General features: G+C 47.7%; 1 protein-coding gene across 1 annotated transcript in view; it reads left to right on the top strand.

The window, feature by feature from the left end:
* The window catches only part of LEXM (lymphocyte expansion molecule), a 32402-nt gene that overhangs the window by 7309 nt on the left and 5805 nt on the right, over nt 1-19288 (top strand). Inside the window, exons 5-9 of the mRNA XM_024990131.2 lie at nt 2286-2423; nt 2561-2704; nt 4391-4552; nt 5584-5691; nt 8377-8510. Coding sequence (XP_024845899.2) covers nt 2286-2423; nt 2561-2704; nt 4391-4552; nt 5584-5691; nt 8377-8510 — 686 coding nt within the window. The remainder of the gene's footprint in view (nt 1-2285; nt 2424-2560; nt 2705-4390; nt 4553-5583; nt 5692-8376; nt 8511-19288) is intronic.

Below are 19288 nucleotides of genomic sequence, written 5' to 3'. Positions count from 1 at the left end.
GAGGTGGTGCTTTGTTGACAGAGTGCCAGCCCTGGGCTCTTCTTGGCCTCTGAGCTCCCTGAGCAGCTGCTCTTGCTCCTTTGTTATGACCCTCACGTCTAAGTTCTCCCCAGAGGTCATGATGCTCACTGTCTGGGAAACAGTAGAGGATCAGAAAGATCACACATGGATTTAGAAGGTAAAACCCTTGCACTGGCGCTAGTGGTAAAGAACTCACCTGCCAATGCTGGGGATGTAAGAGGCCTGGGCTTGATCCCTGGGTCGCGAAGATCCCCTGGAGAAAGAAACAGCAGCCCACCCCAGTATTCTTGCCTTAGACAGGAAGAGTGGCAGTAACAGCACTCCCCACTCCCAGCAAGGGCAGGATAAGGCTCTTTGTGCTAGACGGGGACACTCAGGCTAGCCACGCAGCTGGAAGGGGCAGAGATGGGGTCTGAACTAGTCCCGTTTGTCAGCACCAAGGGACTGGTAGGTTGCAGTCCATGGGGCTGTACAGAGGTCAGATACGACTGCAGCGACTTAGCACGCACACACACCCCTTTCCAGAGAGGGGACCTTGGACACAAGGTTTCCCTCTCTGAGACTCAGTTTCCCCATCCGTTGATTGCAGTGGCACTGATCCGATCTCATCAGGTTGCTTCTAGGGCCAAGATGTTAAGGCTTGTAAAGCACCTAATACTTGATGCCAGGACCCACCTTCCTACTTTGGGGCTTTTCTCCTGAACACACGTGGAAACCCTGGGCCCTGGAAGAAGGCAAAGAGCAGTCTTGCTCCTCTGAGGGTGAACAAATCTGATGCCCTCTGTGGCCTGACTCTCCCAGCAAAGCTCCCTGTTCTCTCTGCCTGGCTTAGTTCTGGGCTGCTTTCGAGGTTCCAGGGGCTGGGAGGGAGGCAGGGCTGAGCCATCATTTGTGGAGCAGCAGCGACTCCATGTGGCTAAAAGATGCAATGCAGCAGCAAACATCCTGCCAGATCTTTACCCAAAGATGGCCCCTCTCTCACCCACCCACCCACCCGTCTACCCACCTACCCTGCAGGGTGGCTCTCTTCATTACACCTAGAAAGGCCATACCTCTGACCCTGGCAGTTGTTGCAGCCAGGGTCATTCCGACCCAGATGTTCATTCCACCCATGACCAGTTCTCAACCTCTCTTACCTCTTTCTCCACCACTTCCCACTCCCCAACCCCCTCTGTCAAGATAGCCACCTGACTCTGACTACCAGATATTGGCATGTGCTATGGGCTGAGAATGTGCAGGAGGCTCTAAAGACATTATTTCCTTTCATTTTCATTACCCTGGAAGAAAGTACCACTGTCCCTGTGCTTACAATATGGACCATGAGGCTAAGGAGGGTCTTTAAGTGGCATGCCCAAGATCACTCAGCTAGGAAGCAGAGGGGCCAGGATTCGAACCTGGGACTCCAGATACCCCCAGGTCACAGCACTGTTCACAGAACAGTGGAAAACCCATTCGTGTTAACGCAGGGCCATGACACCAGGGTGTGTATAATGGATGGGATTTCTGAGATCACCAAAGCAAGTGGCTGTCTAGGGATCGGGGAAGGATAGCTTCATTCTCAAGAGAGATGACATTTGAGCTGAATTTGCAGGACTAGAATCTTCCAAGGTCAAGAAGACAGGAAGGGTGGCAGTAACGGCACAAGCAAGCAAAGGCAGGGAGTTTGGCAGAATGTGTACGTTTGAGGACCAGCAAGAACCTCACTTTAGCTGAAGTGTCAGACCTAGGAAGGGAGCTGTGAGGAATAAGCTGGACAGACTAGTGGGGCCGCAGGGAAGAATCTGAGCTTTTTTATTTCTTATTTTTTGTGGCTGTGCTGAGTCTTTGCTGTGTGCAGGCTCTCTGGTTGTGGTATTCAGGCCTCTCACTGCAGCGGCTTCTCTTGCCGTGGAGCGCAGGCTCCAGGTGCACGGGCTTCGGCAGTCGCAGCCCAAAGGACTCAGTAGTTGCGGTGCACAGACTTAGTTGCTCCGCAGCATGTGGGATCTTCCGGGACCAGGGATGGAACCCGCGTCCCCTGCACTGGCAGGTGAATTCTCATCTGCTGTGCCACCAGGGAAGTCTCGAGAATCTGAATTTCGGAACTGAAGTCCTGAGCGGTGGCAGAGGCCCGCAGGCCCGCAGTGCTGTGTGTTTCTGGAGGGCAGTTAACATGCAGGGTCTCCGACAATCCTGTTCCCCTCTGGGGGGCATCTCTCCCTCAGGTGCACACAGTAGCACAAGGAGTGGGACTAATGGCTTTTGTATCCCTCCCCCACCCCCAGAACTACTATCCAGGGCCTGGAAATTATGGGGAGAAGGGCAACCCATTCACGAAGCTGGAGGAGAGTGCCTGGAACCGGTCTCACTCCGAGGGCCTCATGTGCAGAATGGCCAACAAGCCGCCCCCCTTGGCTCATCAGGTATCCCCCTCACCTGGCCAGGCCTCACCCAGCTTCCTGTACAGCCCTGGGTGGGGGGAGTCCCAGGGCAGATGGGGAACCTGAGGCCCCAAGAGGGTGATGTACCTGTAGGGATTGTCCTCTGTGTTCTGTTCCAGGGGAGTGGTCTGGCACCGGGCACGTACACCTTTAAAAGTGGCATCGAAGTGTGCCTGGCAAAAATCACGGGCACCCGTGGCCCCTACGACATTTTCTCTGGTGACCGAAGCAAGCCCCAGCCTTACGGACATTACTCTGTGCAGGTGTGTGCCAGACGGGCTGTGCCTTCCCCGGCAGGAAGACCAGCCTCGCTCATCCACAGCACCTTGTTAGCCAGGCTCTGCGAGGGGGAGGTGGGGGAACAGGGGACCCTCCCCATATCCTGCTCACTCCCCACTCCCAGCAACGGAGGGATAAGGCTCTTTGTGCTAGATGGGGAGATTGAGGCTAGCCACGCAGCTGGAAGAGGCAGAGCCGGGATTTGAACCCCAGGACGCTGTCTGGCTTCACCACCAGTCCCTTCTTGTCTGCACCAGTGTGAACTACAGAGGAGGTGCAAGTGGTCACAGTGCCAGGCCTGGAGGCCACCAGGCCTGCTGAGACCTGGATGGTGCAGCCTGGGTGTCCTGCTGTTTTACAAACACTTCCAGCCACCGCAGACCCAGCTAAGCTGTCTGGGTTAGTGGCAGAGAACTGGAGGGTCAAGAGAAGAAACTGAGGTAGAATTTTAGCTTGGTGCAACCATTTCCTGCACCCACCAAATCCTGTTATGTGATTCCCTAGCACCCTGGGCTTTGCTTTCATAGCAACTGGAAGAATCTGCCTGCATTGCAGGAGACACAGCTTCTATCCCTGGGTTGGGAAAATCCTCTAGAGAAGGGAATGGCAACCCCCTCCAGTATTCTTGCCTGGAGAATTCCATGGACAGAGGGGCCTGGCGGGTTGCAGTCCATGGGATCACAAAGAGTTGGACACGACTAAGCGACTAACACTTTCACTTTATCTAACTCCCGTTACGCGTGTAACTCATGTGTACCTTGGTCCAGGTAATTGTCTAGCTGCAGGGGAACCTCCCCCTGTGGTACTTACATTTTAATGCAAAAAGAAACACAATCACAAGTGAAAACTAGGCAGAGTGTTAGCAGGAGGTGGAGCCTACGATCAAGGCATCAGGAGCGCTAGGATGTGAGGGGTGGTGGGTGGTGGTGAAATGCTGAAATACTTTTGGCCCCTCCCTGCAACCTGGCTTCTCCCTGTGGTCTCCCAGTCCTCCTGATGGCCAGCTGATAAGGTGTCCTGCACAGCATAGGGTCCTTGGACCCTTCTCAGGCCCTACAGCCAATGCCCAGTCCACAGGATAAGATTTTGTGTTATTGAAAAAATAGGCATTTTCAAGAGCAGTTTTAGGTTCACAGCAAAACTGAGCAGAAAGTACAGGTTCTCATATGTCCTCTGCACCCCCTACATGCACAGCCCCCTACTATCAGTAATCCACACCAGAGGGGAATATTTGTTACAGACAATGAGTCTACATGGACACATTATCACCCGAAGTCCGTAGCTTATGTTAGGGTTCACTCTTGGTGTTGTGTGTTCTATGGGTTTGGATAAATGTATAATAACATGTATCCACCATTATAGTGTCATACAGAGTAGTTCCACTGCCCTAAGAATCCTGAGTGTTCCCCCATCACACTGGTTTGTATGTATTTGGACTATCGCTCCTGCTTAGAATAAATGTCAGTAAATGTCCACGAAGCAAGTGGAAGAAGTAGATGAAGGCAAGCTGGGCTGCAGGGTGTAGCACACAGGAGGGGCTGTTAGAGACCCCCACCCGCCTGCCCCGCCACCGGCTGGACCCCCTGCTTGTCTCTGTGGGAAAGCTCTGGAAACACAGACCTTGCTTTTCTTGGCATAACAGATCTCTTTTATCCCCCTCTGTTTCTCAGAAAAAAAGACCCAGGGAACTGACGAATTTCCAGAGCTTCGTGGAGGAGCTTAACCTGCATCACAATAAGAGGCGTGGAGTTTTTTCAAAAGTTCCTCGCAACCCGCAAACCCCTACAGAAAGAATCTACTGGACCACCCTTAGCCAGTGCCCCCGAAAACTAGTCAGTGTCCCTGCAGTGGCCTTCCTTCCCTCTTGTCTTGGAAGGGGACTCCCTATGCAGAGGCAGGGTGGGATGGAGGTGGCTGTTTCAGGGGAAAGCCCAGGTTTGGGTCCCAGACTCACCTAGTTCCCAATCCTGGTCTGGTACTCACTGGTCTCAATGGGTCAGTCTCTCTCACTCTCTGAGCTTTGGTTTACACACTTGTCCCGTGAGAGTGACCAGGTGGCTGTGAGAATTCAATGAGGTTAGTACTAGAGTCTCTAGCAAGGAGCCTGGCAGCCGGGAAGTGCTCAGCGGGCATTTCTGCCCCTCTCTCCCCTGCAGAGAGGATGAGGGGAAATCTGGAGGTGGGCTGAGTGTAAGAAGCACACACCTGTTCCGTTCAGAGGAGTGGTGGGCTCCTCTCTGAGGGCTCAGCAGCCAGTGGTCTGAGTAGCTTCTGGACTTTAGTTGACCCCCACGCATGGTCTGCCCCCCATAGATCGCTGAGGGCTTGGGAAGGTGAGGGGGTGGAGAGGAATGAGCAAGGGTACCAACACTTCCTGAATACCTGCTCTGGGCCAGGCACCTTTCAGCCTCCTTGAGGAAGGGATTGTCTTTTACATTTCATGAAAGAAAACAGGCCCAGAGATCAGAAGGGATTTGCCCAGGCTCCCAGCAAAGGGGAAAAGGAGCTGGGAGTGGAGCCCAGCTCAACTAGCTCCAAAGTCTGAGTGGCTTCCGCTCCCCAGGCTGGGTTCTGGAACACCTCTCTGGACCCTGCCAGACCCGGAGGGCCCCCACCCCGGGAATCTGGAAAGAGGTGTCAGGCTGATGGGCAGGGACAGAGCGGGTAGCAGGGGTCATGAGGGCACCGCAGGGCCCCTTCACCCCTAGAGAATGGGCTCCAGGTGAGTTGGGGGTAGCTGGGTGCCTCCCAGTATTCTTGGCTCCAGGCCCAGGGCTGCCAGGTAGGTGAGGTCACCTGCCCTGGCCCCAGGCTGACCAGCGCCTGCCCTCTCAAGCTTCCGGCCTTCATTCCTCTCTCCTAGGCTACATCTGGTCCTGGTATGTGGCTTCCTCCAGAGAAGGAGTGCAAACGCACCAGCCAGCCTCCCTTCCTGCTGTCCTCCAAGCGGACAGGCTCGAAGGCCTACCAGGTGATCATGGGAAACTGGGCGAGTAGGTCTTTGTGGGGGGCACACGGTGAGGGGCAGGGAACCCTCTCCAGGCAGCCCTGGAAACTGATGCTCCGAGGGAGTGGATCCCACCTGCTTTTCCCACCAGGTGGGTGACTAACACCTACCCCCGCTGTCTCATTGCTCTAAGGCAGTGGTTTTTCAAACTTGGGTGGGCATTAGCATCACCTGGAGGGCTTCCTAAAATACAGATGGCTGGGCTGCAAACCAGAGCTTCTGATTCAGTAAGCCTGGAGCGGGGCCCAGGAACATGCATTTCTAATGAGTTCTCAGGCCATGCTGATAGTGCTTGTTCCAGGGACCAGTTGGAGAACCACTGTGCTAATGGACATCACCCAGAACCATCACACTCTTATTTTCCAGGGGAATGCTCCCTCCATTGTCTTTGTGTTTGTCTTGGGGCCTCAGGGATACCTGAGGGAGTTGGCCCATTTCTCGTCTCCGGTTAAGCAAGGGCCCTCCTGACCCTTCTCCCCTCCCCACCAGTGGCAGCCGCCCCGCGTGTAAGATGTCATCGTCAGCTTGTTGGTGTTCCTGTAAGACAGCCACACTCTTGAGCTCGTGTGCCGGCCTTCTGCATTTGCTAGATGGCATTGAGTATTCTGTTTCTCATTCCTGCCCTTCACTTTCCAAGCCCGCCTTTTCCTGCGGTCTGATAACCATAAAGAAATGAGCACGAGTCCTAAATGAGTAGCTCCACGACAGGTCACAAAATGGACTCATTGTGCAATGGTCCCCCAGAGGGTTGAAGAACGTTTTCAGCCCCCCAGGGCCACCCCCTCAACCTCTGTCCCCATCAGGTGGTTCCTGTCCTGACTTCCATTAGCACAGGTTAGTTTTGCCTGTTTCCAAACAGCTGGGTATTTTTTTTAAATCAGTCAAGATCTTTTAATAGACAGTGCAAACTATAATTTCCTCTGAATATAAATGTATGCACGTTTCCAATAAATTACCTATCACTTATCACAAATGGCAACAAGGACCTTAGAGCCATGTTAGAAAAATGTCTAGCGGGAATTTAACAACCTCACGTGCTCTCAAGAGAACACTGTCCATTTCAAATTAGCGTCACAAACTCCAAAAAGACTGGGGGAGTGGGAGTGAGGAGTGGGCCAGAGTGGGAAACAGAGGGGCCAGTACACAGGTGACGGACAGAAATATAGCTCTCGAAGAAACCAAAATCAGACGCATTATTACAGTTTAGGACAAGGAAAAGCCTTGGTTTTAGAAAAAAAACAACCCAGGGCTTCTCTGGCCCAGAACAGCTTCCTGAAACTGACATGGTTGCTGCTCCCGCGTGGCTGGCACCACCCCCTGCCCCTCCGCTCTCTGCAGCTGTGTATTTTTAAGCTGTGTATTTCTCCAGGTTTCCCTGGGAACATCTTGCCACTAAGCTCTTCCTGCCCCATCTCGCATCCCCAGACCCCAATTCTCCCCCTTCTGCTCCACCTTTTCATCTCCCAGTGATATCTCGGCCCCCGTGTGCCAGTACCCTCTGCCCCATTCTGTTCTTGTGAGGTCGAGCCAGTCAAGGCTCCACGTCTTCCTTTTCTCACCTCCAGCTTGCACCTCCTACAGGGGGAGGGTCATCACTTGGAGACCCAGTCTGACCTTGGGACAGATTCTGTACGGATAGCGGGTTCCTGTCCTGCCTTCCTCCTGCCCTCACTAGTCACAATGGACAGGCAACATCTCCCCTCTGAACCTCTCCACGAGGGCTTCTTATACCTACAACCCAAGTTTCTGGGTGGGATGGGGTATTCAGTTCAGTTCAGTTCAGTCGCTCAGTCCTGTCCGACTCTTTGCGACCCCATGAATTGCAGCACGCCAGGCCTCCCTGTCCATCACCAACTCCCAGAGTTCACTCAAACTCACGTCCATCGAGTCGGTGATACCATCCAGCCATCTCATCCTCTGTCGTCCCCTTCTCCTCCTGCCCCCAATCCCTCCCAGCATCAGAGTCTTTTCCAGTGAGTCAACTCTTCGCATCAGGTGGCCAAAGTACTCGAGTTTCAGCTTTAGCATCATTCCTTCCAAAGAACATCCAGGACTGATCTCCTTTAGAATGGACTGGTTGGATCTCCTTGCAGTCCAAGGGATGGGGTATTAACTTCCTACATAAGGTAGCAAAGCTGCCATAACAAAGTATCACAAACCAGATGGCTTGAAACAACAGAAATTTACCCTCTCACAGTTCTGGGAGCCAGAAGTCTGAAATCCAGGTATCGACAGAACCACATTTCCTCTGAAACCTGTAGGGGAGATCCTTCCTGCCCTCTTTCAAGCTGCTGGTGGTGGCTGGTGATGCTTGGAACTGCTTGGCTTGTAAATGCCTTGCTGCAGACCCTGCCTCCATTTTGAATGGCCATCTCCCCACTGTGTGTCCCTGCTTATGAGGACACTGGTCACATTGGAGGAAGGACACACCCTACTCCAGTATGAGCTCATCTTAGCCGGTAATACCTGTAGCTATTTCCAGATAAGCTCACACTCTGAGGTACTGGGGGTTAGGACTCCACCTATCTCTTTGGGGAACATAATTCAATCTGTAACAGATGGAATAGGGAGACGGGGGGGAGACTGGAGATTGAGTCTCCAGGCCAGGCATCCAGCTTGCTAATGTCCTGCCTCCTGTCTCTGGTGCAGAACCCCGTAGGGGTGGGTCGCTACCTCAACACTCAGCTGTTGGAGACAAAGGACTGTCGGCAGCGATACCGGTCCCTGTTCATGGGTGGATCCAAGCGCTACCCCTCGGACCCAGTGCGGGAGATGATCATGCAGTGAGTGTCGCTGGAGCTCCAGCAGAGGGCCAGGGCACGGAGGGGCTTACTCTGGGCTGGGCGGGGGTGTGCTCATGCTTGGTTCCCATGGGAACACAGCTGCTGTCCCTAGGGCCAGCCAAACAGCTGTGGCAATGGAAAGAGTTCAGATGCCAGCTCTGATGCGTACTGGCTGTGGGAGGTAGGGCACATCAATCAACCTCTCTGAGCCTCATTTCCCTCAGCTGTCAAATGAGTGGAGGACTGTGAGATACTCTGTCCATAGCTGGTGGTAAGGAGGAAAGGAACTCGATGGACACGGACTCCCTCACCCACAACCCACACAGTCTAGGATTGCCTTGAGTGCCGTCACCATGGGGCATCTATTTCTTGGTGTTGAAAATGGGGTTGGTAAAACTCATCTCAGGAAGTTGGGAAACCTAAGAAAAAATATGCATGAAATACCATGGCTGACTGTCAAACTGTGAATGTTCGCTGCCTCCATGTTTTACTAAACTAAGATGCTGTGCCACCAGTTGCCATGCAATCTCAACTTCAGGAATGTTAAAAGGTGAATAAACATGAACTTAAGAATTGGAAATTCCATTGCTGGAAATTCTCGTGTGGGCATGAAGACCATATTCCATGGGACCAGATCTCTCAGGGAAAACCAGCTTTTGTATATAGATATATATGTGTCTTTAATCAAAGTGGACCCATGTCTTCCTTCTTGATTGACACCCATGCTTTTATGGCTTCCTTAGAAAGGATAATGGGAGGTGACATTGTTGATAGGCTGCATGCCTGAAAAAGATTCTTTTTCCTCCCTGCACAGCTGATCAGTAGTTTGGTTGGAAATAAAATTTTAGTTGGAAATAATTTTCCCTGAGAATTTTGAAGGCTTTGCTCCATTGCCTTCGACCTTCAAGTGTGGTTGTTAACAATTTCAATGCCATCTTGGTTTTCCTGTCCTTTGTAGGCAACCTGCACCTTCCTATCTGGAAGTTTGTGGGATCCTCTTTCTGTCCCTCTGTCCCTTGTGTACTGAAATTTCATGATAACAGGTCTGAAAAAAGTGTGAAAGTGCTAGTTATTCAGTCGTGTCCGACTCTTTGTGATCCCATGGACTGTAGCCCGCCAGGCTCCTCTATCCATGGAACTCTCCCGGCAAGAATACTGGAGTGGATAGTCATTCCCTTCTCCAGGGGATCTTCCCAGCCCAGGGACTGAACCCAGGTCTCTTGCACTGCAGGCAGATTCTTTACCTTTTGAGCCACCAGGGAAGTCTTAGATGATGGGTCTAGTGTGAGTTTATTTTCATCCATTGTTTTGGGTCCTTGATGCGTTCCTTCCTTCTGGAAGCTTAGGACCTTCTATTCTGGGAGAATTTTTTGTGTTTTTGTCTTTGGTGATTTCCTGTCTTCTGTGTTCTCTCCTCTCTTTTTTAGATGAATGGTAGACATTCTGGCTTGATGCTCTGTTCTTCTTTTTTTCCTTGTTTCTTATTTCTGCCTTTTTTGTCCTACTTTTTTTTTTTTTTTAACATTTCAGACCCTGCTATTGCCTTTTGAAAATTTGAATCTCATCTTTTTAAGTTTCCGAGGGTTCTTTTGCAGTGTGGATTGCATTTTTATCTTCTCCTAGCCCCTAGTTCTGCATGCAGGGTGTTCTTTCATTTAAGGACGACAATGACAGTCTTCTTTCCTTTTCCTTTTGCTCCCTGCATTGTCTCCACTTCTTCCCAGTTCCCCTTTTTTCTTTCACTTGTTCATATTTGAGAAGAAAGCACTAAGAAATGCTATGGGTCTGGGTAGGGCTTCACTGGGAGCGAAGATGGGGATCTGGTCATTTCATTGGGAGACTCTAAAGTCAATATTTCTAGGCATTTTCAGTGGCACCTTTTAGCTTCTCTAGACAAGAATCCTATATCCTGAGGGGTAGGGATGGTGGTGAATGTGATTGCTGGTGTTGAAGGAGGGTTGAGGAGTCCCAGTCAGTATATGGACTTCACCTACTCCCTCTGTTCTTACTATAGTGCCTGTCTGCCCACCATCCACTGAGCTCCCCCACTGCCACCCTGACTCTCTCTCTCAGTAATAACCCTCCAGCCTCCTGCTGGGTGGGCGAAGTGTGTGTGGTGCAGAAGGTCTGACTTTCCTCTTGTTTTCAGCAGTTTCGCTCCTGCGTTTTGAGATACTTGTGGCTCTAATTTCCGGGCGTCTCTGGGGTTTGTGGCAGGAGCTGGCGAGCTTCTCATTGGCTTGCCTGCTGCAGGCAGCTTGCTCTTAGGCCCTCTCAGCTCTGCTCATGACTCTCTGCACTTTGCATTTCCTTGAAATTGTAAACATCCTTGTCCCCTGATACCTCTTCTCCCTTTCTTGCTCGTCTGTTTAAAAACAACTCCTTTATAGTTCATTCAGTGAATTGCAAGAAGGAATAGAGGTAAATGCACAGATTCATCTTCCTTGTTTAACTGAAAGCCACGCGGACTATTTTTGTGTGCAAAAGTGTGTTGCCCTTTCTAAACAAGGTGGCTAGCCTTCTTCTACAGGTGTTGAACCAGGACCTGAGAGTGCAGCAACTTGCCCACGGTCACACAGCTGATGGTGATAGAGCTGGGGCTAGGCTCCAGGCCTTTCTTTCTAGTTCAGGGCCCTTTCCACACACCAGTGCCCATGTAAGGGTTTGGGGGATGGTGAGCTGGGAAGAGTGTGATGCTCTGATTCTGGCAAGGCCAACCCTCCCCTGCAACCTGTCAGCAAAGCCCCATCCTACATACTGTTTGCTCAGCAAAGGGCTCTAGAGGAGAGAAGGATGGCCCACTCCCACTGGACCTTCAACTTTCTCCCCATGCACATCTGCCTCCCTTCCGGTACAAATTTTTCCCTTCACCACTGTTAAAACACCCAACATTTAGGCCTGTGCGAGTTATAGGATTTCCCTTTTAACCTGGCTCAGAATTCTGTGTCTCCTACACAGCTGTGTGGCATGAGACATGTTACTTGGAGACAGACTTTCATCTGAAAAGTGAGAGTGAACAAAATTACCACATTGTAGAGTCTGCGTTAAGTGTTAAAGAAGATCATGCATGTACATGCGCCCTGCCCTGTGGATGACACTCTGTAGGCATGTTTAAGTGCTGGCTTCCCTTGCCCTTAGCTTCTGCGGTACCTTGACAGAATTCTGTCTTGTTAATACAAGGGTTAAGTTTTTACAGAGGCTGGAAATGCACATGATCCAGGAAAAGAAACCACAACGGCTTAAACCACCCTCTGTTGTCTAAAGACCCAAGGAAAAGCTTCTACTCAGACAGATATTTGATACAGACTGTAGAGAAATAGGGAGACAGTTGAGTCCTGAGGGAGGGTGGGAGCTTTGAAAGAGGAGGTCAAAAACTTTAAATGTGAGAGTAAAATACTAAAGATTTCTCCTGAAGTCAAGAACAAAACAGAGATGCTTATATCACTGGGAATGTTCAACATTGTTCTGGAGGTTCTAGCAAACATAGTAAGACAAGGAATAAAAATATTAATAAAGGAGCAAAATCATCACAATTTATAATGGTATGTGTGTTTACCTAAAGAAATCCAAGAGTTCATTTTAAAACTGTAACACCAGGGAAGCTAGTGCTGTAATGTGTATAAAGTTTCCTCTGATACCACAACAAATAGAAAACTTAATTGAGAAGAAGAACAGGATTCCATTCCTATTAGGCACCCAAACAATAAAATGCACTGGGATAAACTTAATAAGTATATTTAAGGCTTAAATGAAAAAAAAAAAAAAACCTTTACTAAAAGATATTAAAAAAAGGCCTGAATAACTGGAGAGAATACCATGTTCATGGGTGGAAAGATGATATTGGAAAAATAGTAATTCTTCCCATTGATGTACACATTTAATGCCATTTTTATCAAATTGTAAGGGGGTTGGTAGGGTGAATTGAATAAATTTATTATAAACTTTGTTTGAAAGAGTAAGTATGTGTGAATATTTAAAAAAATAGAATAACAATCCATTAAAGATGCATTGCCAAAGTGAGAATTTTTGGCAAATGTTTTTAAAGTAGTGTCTTTAAAGGTAATGGCTCCTTTATTGGAAATGCTTTGTTTATTAGACTTAAATAAATCCTCATAACAGTGTGAATGCACTAAATGTGGTTAGTTTTATGATATAATGATTGTACTGTAATAGAAAATTCTCCCCCACTCCAAGCAAATCATTTTTTTCTACCTTGGAGATTCTGACTAGCTTCATTTAACACCAGTTGCTTTTTGTGGTTATTGTTTAACATTCAACTATAGTGGCGTATTAAATGTATAAAGGAAAGAGAGGAATTTCACCTTATTTTTTAAAAATGCACTGCCCTATGCATAGATAGCACTGTGGAGGACCAGGCCCCAAAATGTTGACCATAGTTAAACCTGGAGGGTCTTTGGCATTCTGCCTTGTTTTATTTCTGAAATGTTTGAATTTTTCCAAATAAACGTGACTTTTATCATTAGAATAAAAAACAACAACAACAACAACAAAAGCAGGAACTCTTGAAGCTGACCACACAAATTATGGGTTCTCCTTGTAGACCTGTCTCCAGCCAAGAGTCACCTTTGTCTTTTAGACCTCAGGTTTTTCATCTGTAAAAGGGGAATGCTTTATACCCTATAGGACATGGCCAGGTATAATTAAGGCTTATGAATGTTACTGAATGGGAGCTAATCAGCAGATGCCTGTGAGAGTCTGATGGTCAGGCTGGTATATGATTCTCCCCGGGGCTCAAGTTCATTGTTCGTGAAGTCCTGACTCAGTTGGGCTCTTGGGTATGGAGGACTGTGCCATGAGGCACAGAAGGTAGGTCATACATTGGGAAGAAAGATTTCTTTATATGCTGTTTCATTTATTGGTTCATTTGAAAAGCCTAGTCTGTTCTTGGTTCTGCCCTGGGTACGACTGAGCTGTTTTCAGGTGACGAGAAATATTCTCTCATTCATTCACTGAGGTTTTCATTTCTGAGTTCATATTTGAATTTCTAAGAGTTATGTTTGTCTTCTGAATGTTCCTTTTAGTAACAACATACTTTTATTTCATGGACACAATGCTTTCTTATCCTTTGAAGATATTATTAAGACAAGTTTTCCTGTCATTGTCTCTCTCTCTCTTTTTTTCCCCGTGTGTTTGTTTTGGCCTCAGTCTTCCATACGAAAAAATGTTCTCAAATATCTGGTAATCACTTTTCTAATTCATTTATTTATTGGCTGCACTGGGTCTTCGTGGCTGCACATGGGCTTTCTCTAGTTGTGGAGGGTGGGGTCTAGTCTGTAGTTGCAGTGTGCGGTATTCTCATTTCAATGGCTCCTCTTGTTGCAGAGCATGGGCTCTGGGGTGCACAAACTTCAGTAGTTGTGGCTCAGGGGCTCTAGAGTGTGGGCTCAGTACTTGTGGCACACAGGCTTAGTTGCCTCAAGTCGTGTGGACTCTTTCAGGACCAGGGATTGAACCGGTGTCCCCTGCATTGCAAGGTGGACTCTTAACCGCTGGACCAGGGAAGCCCCTCTGGTGATCCTCAACTGTGCACTCATGTCCAAGTGAACATCCTGCTGAAGACTCTGAGGCAGTTTTCGTTCTCTCCTGGAGCACCTGTTCGTGGGTTTAACCGTAACATGACCAAGCTGGGTATTTTCACTGGGGGAATTTCAATGTCAGTGATGTTAGATGTTTTCCTCTTGGCCTTGGCCAGAGAAAGTTCTGGGAGATGTAAACCTGGGTGCCAGAGCTTTATGCTGGGGAGAAGAACCTAGAGGTCTCAATATTTAGTGACCGAACTCCCATTTGATTCCCTGTTTTATTAATAAATAGGATACTCATAACATTGACTCTGCCTGGTGTCATCCTGTACAGAGAACTTCTCTGTCTCCAGAGAATCAATTCTGCAGTCTTCATTTATTAAGGGCTCTCCTCTGGCTGCAGAGAGTGGAGAGGGAAGCTGATATTACACAGACTTTCCATCAGTAGCCCTGTTTTGGTTCTGCTTTCACTCCCACTGCCAGAGGTACCAGGCGCTGCCAGTACCTAGGTTTTTGGAGTGAGGGAATTCTTAGCTTTAACTTCTGCTGCCTTGGGATTTAGCGTTCTTGAGTATGTTAACATAGTTACTGTTCTTCCATCTGCTTTTCAACTTCCAAAATATTCTTACTGCTGCTGCTTCTATTCTTTTTGTCCTTGTGGGTACATGATTTCAAATTTGTATTCCTTTACTCCTGTTTTAGTGAGATTTCAGGAGGGATGGGGGTTAATATATGCATTCAGTCCACTAAAAATGTAGTGAAATTTCTAAGTTTCAAAGGTAAAATAAAAATCTTACAAATATGAGACCTAAGAAGACAACCTACAATCTAAATAAAAGGCAATCAGACATATTTTGGGCCTCTCCTCTGAAACATGAATGATAGAAAACACTGTTTATACAACATGAAAAAGACTTGAGGCTGTAGAATTCTCTATGTAGCCAAACCATCATTCATGTGCAAATAGAGATGCACAGGGATTTGGGATGTATACCAAATATATCTTTTCTGAAAATATTACTGGGGGATATACTCCAATCAAGTGAAAAATGAATTAGCATAAGAGCCCAAGAAAGGAGAAGATGACATGAAATATAAGAATATATCTAGCTGTGATTTGCCAGGATGGAGGCATTCTCATTCTCAAACAGCAAAAAGAAAAAGTGGTAATACAAATACCAAGCAAAATAGAATTTAAGGCAAAATACTAAATGGGACAAAGATGACTGCTGCTGCTGCTGCTAAGTCGCTTCAGTCGTGTCCGACTCTGTGTGACCCCACAGACGGCAGCCCACCAGGCTCCCCGGTCCCTGGGATTCTCCAGGCAAGGACACTGGAGTGGGTTGCCATTTCCTTCTCCAATGCATGAAAGTGAAAAGTGAAAGTGAAGTCGCTCAGTCATGTCCGACTCCTAGTGACCCCACAGACTGCAGCCTACCAGGCTCCTCCATCCATAGGATTTTCCAGGCAAGAGTACTGGAGTGGGGTGCCATCGCCTTCTCCTACAAAGATGAGTAGTTGCAGTTATAAACACCATGAACCTTCACACACCCAAAATACCAGTGACAAACTTGCACAGTCATAATGGGAATTCTTAATAGACCTGTCTGAAAATTTGACAGATAAGGACATAAATATTTATTTGGAGGATTTGAATAGGTATGTTTTACTCCACATTATTTTCAGATACTCATGGAACATTAATAAAAGTTGATCTTCTAAGAAGATCTCATTAAAAATATCTAAATTAAAAATACCCTATATAGAAAATTTTAGGTTACTCTTTCTAAACAAAGTACAATAAAACAAGACTTAACAATAAAAGGATAACCCTCAAAACCAAGTACTTGGAAAATAGTAAGAATTCTTCAAAGTTATTGGGTCTAAGAGAAAATCTAGTTTGACATTATAGTTCATTTAGAAGTCAATTGCAATGAAAACTCTGTATCAAAACCTATATAATATTGTCAAAATTCATAGTTTTAGAATTCATAGTTTTAATTGCTTTTAGTATTAAATAAGAAAGATTGAAACCAACAGAAGCAATCATTTGATTCTAGAAGCTTAAAAAATTAGAGTAAATTTAAGGCAGAAGAATTAATGAGAACAAATGGAGTCTGGAAGGATGCAGGCTTTCTCATTGCTGCTGCTGCTGCTGCTAAGTCGCTTCAGTCGTGTCCGACTCTGTGCGACCCCATAGACGGCAGCCCACCAGGCTCCCCCGTCCCTGGGATTCTCCAGGCAAGGACGCTGGAGTGGGTTGCCATTTCCTTCTCCAGTGCATGAAAGTGAAAAGTGAAAGTGAAGTCGCTCAGTCGTGTCCAACTCCTAGCGACCCCGTGGACTGCAGCCCACCAGGCCCCTCTGTCCATGGAATTTTCCAGGCAAGAGTACTGGAGTGGGTTGCCAGGCTTTCTCATTGGACCCTCACAGCTCCTCTGTGTTGATGTGCTATTGTTAATCCCTGCCTTTGGCTCCAGAGTGGTAACCACAATCCAGTGTGTGTGGGTGGAGAAATGTAGAGCTCACAGACTATGGGGATTGTCAGGGCTATCTTTGCATGTGTGTGCATGCGTGCTCGGTTGCTTCAGTCATGTCCAGCTCTTAACAACCCCATGGACTGTAGCCCACTGGGTTTCTCTGTCCGTGGGATTCTCTAGGCAAGAATACTGGAGTGGGTTGCCATGCCCTCCTCCTATCTTCCCATATAGGGAGAAAATGAGGTGCAGAGGGGTAGAGGTGATGCAAATGGCTCAGAGGCCCGCAGCCAAATAGCAGGCAGGGTGGGGACCAGGGCTCTGAGTCACACCCTGAACGTCAGCATCTCCTCCTTGGCAGGTTTCGAGAGGCCATGGGTGTGGCAACCCACTCCAGTATTCTTGCTAGAGAATCCCATGGACAGCGGAGCCTGGCAAGCTGTAATCCATAGGGTCGCAAAGAGTTGGACATGACTGAGCAACTTACGACTGGGTAGCAACACAACATGGCCTCGAACAGTTTGCTGTCTTCAGTCCAGGCGAGGGAGGGTGCATGTGTGCGGAAGAGTTGTAAAATCTCCTTCTGGAGTGTAGTGACAGCCAATCTTTCTCATCTGTCACTCCCAAGCCTCACCTGCTTCTTCCTGCCAAACCGCAGGTTCTGGGTTTCCAGCTAGGCAGCCTGGGATTTGACTCCTGTGTGGGAAAGGCAGCCTTTTGTTCTTCATTTTTTAGACCTGTGCACACCATAGCTGCTTCTAAAATGTGGTTGACCAACCAGTGGACCAAGTTCCCCCCCACCCCCGGTCACCTTTCTGGCTCTTACAACCTGGTTGCCTTACTCCATCTGGCCACCCTCTGGCTGTGTGGACATGCCCACTTTGCACTCCGGCCAGGCCACGCTGTGTACCACTCTCTGTGCTTTAACCACACTGTGATCTGTTTTGAAACACTCTTCTCTTAGTTTCTATCTGGAAAATTCCTATTTATCTTCTACAACTTCACTTAAATATGAAGCCTTCCCTGATTTTTCCAGATGACGTCTCTTTATTTTCAGCCTCTTGAGCCTTCCCAGATCGGAGCGTTTTCCCATCATATTTTAATTATTTATTCATATGCCTGTGGTCCCTACTGAACAGAACTTCTCTATTCTCCAACTCCAGTATCTAGCTGGCACGCGTAGAAGGAGCTCAATGCATATTTGTTAAAGGAATAGACTCTGATGAAATGGTTCAGAGTCTGGATAACTCTATGCAAGGAAACATCCAGTTCAATCTGTCAGAAGCTTATTTTTCTTAAGTTTTTCAGTTGATGTTCTATTATGAAAACTTTTAAACATACACCAAAATAGAAAGGATTTTGCAGTGTATCCCTATACATGCATCACTTATATTCCAGTCATTAATGTTTCACTCTTCTTGCTTTCTGACATATCTTTCTATCTACCCATCTATTACTCACCTGTCTATTGTCTATCATCCTTTTGAAAAGTGAAGTCGCTCAGTCGTGTCCGACTCTTTGCGACCCCACAGACCGTAGCCTATCAGGCTCCTCCGTCCATGGGATTTTCCAGGCAAGAGTGCTGGAGTGGATTGCCATTTCCTTCTCCAGGGGATCTTCCCAACCCAGGAATCGAACCCAGGTCTCCCACGTTGCAGGCAGACGCTTCACCATCTGAGCCACCAGGGAAGCCCAGGATGGGTATCATCCTTCTACCCATCTCTAATTATCTTCAGTTCAGTTCAGTCGCTTTGTTGTGTCCGATTCTGTGACCCCATGGACTGCAGAACGCCAGGTCTCCCTGTCCATCACCAAATCCCGGAGTTTACTCAAACTCATGCCCATTGAGTTGGTGATGCCATCCAACCAGCTCATCCTCTGTCATCCCCTTCCCCTCCTGCCTTCAATCTTTCCCAGCATCAGGATCTTTTCCAATGAGTCAGTTCTTTGCATCAGGTGGCCAAAGTACTGGAGTTTCAGCTTCAACATCAGTCCTTCCATTGAATATTCAAGTCTGATTTCCTTTAGGATGGACTGGTTGGATCTCCTTGCAGTCCAAGGGACTCTCAAGAGTCTTCTCCAACACCACAGTTCAAATGCCATCAATTCTTCGGTGCTCAACTTTCTTTATAGTCCAACTCTCACATCCATACATGACTACTGGAAAAACTATAGCTTTGACTAGACTGACCTTTGTTGGTAAAATAATGTCTCTACTTTTTAATATGCTGTTTAGGTTGATCATAGCTTTTCTTCCAAGGAGCAAGCGTCTTTTAATTTCATGGCTGCAGTCACCATCTGCAGTGATTTTGGAGGCCAAAAAAATAAAGTCTGTCACTGTTTCCATTGTTTCCCCATCTATTTGCCATAAAATGATGGGACCGGATGCCATGATCTTAGTTTTCTGAATGTTGAGTTTTAAGCCAACTTTTTCACTCTCCTCTTTCACTTTCATCAAGAGGCTCTTTAGTTCTTCTTAGCTTTCTGCCATAAAGGTGGTGTCATCTGCATATCTGAGGTTATTAATATTTCTCCTGGCAATCTCGATTCCAGCTTATGCTTCAACCAGCCCAGCATTTCTCATGATGTACTTACTCTGCATATAAGTTAAATAAGCAGGGTGACAATATATAGCCTTTGCGTACTCCTTTCCTGATTCGGAACCAGTCTGTTGTTTCGTGTCCAGTTCTAACTATTGCTTCTTGACCTGCATACAGATTTCTCAGGTTGTCTGGAATTCTCATCTCTTGAAGAATTTTCC

Source organism: Bos taurus, chromosome 3 (assembly GCF_002263795.3).
Source record: "Bos taurus isolate L1 Dominette 01449 registration number 42190680 breed Hereford chromosome 3, ARS-UCD2.0, whole genome shotgun sequence".
Lineage (NCBI taxonomy): Eukaryota > Metazoa > Chordata > Mammalia > Artiodactyla > Bovidae > Bos > Bos taurus.
This window is presented reverse-complemented; position numbering and strand designations above follow the sequence as displayed.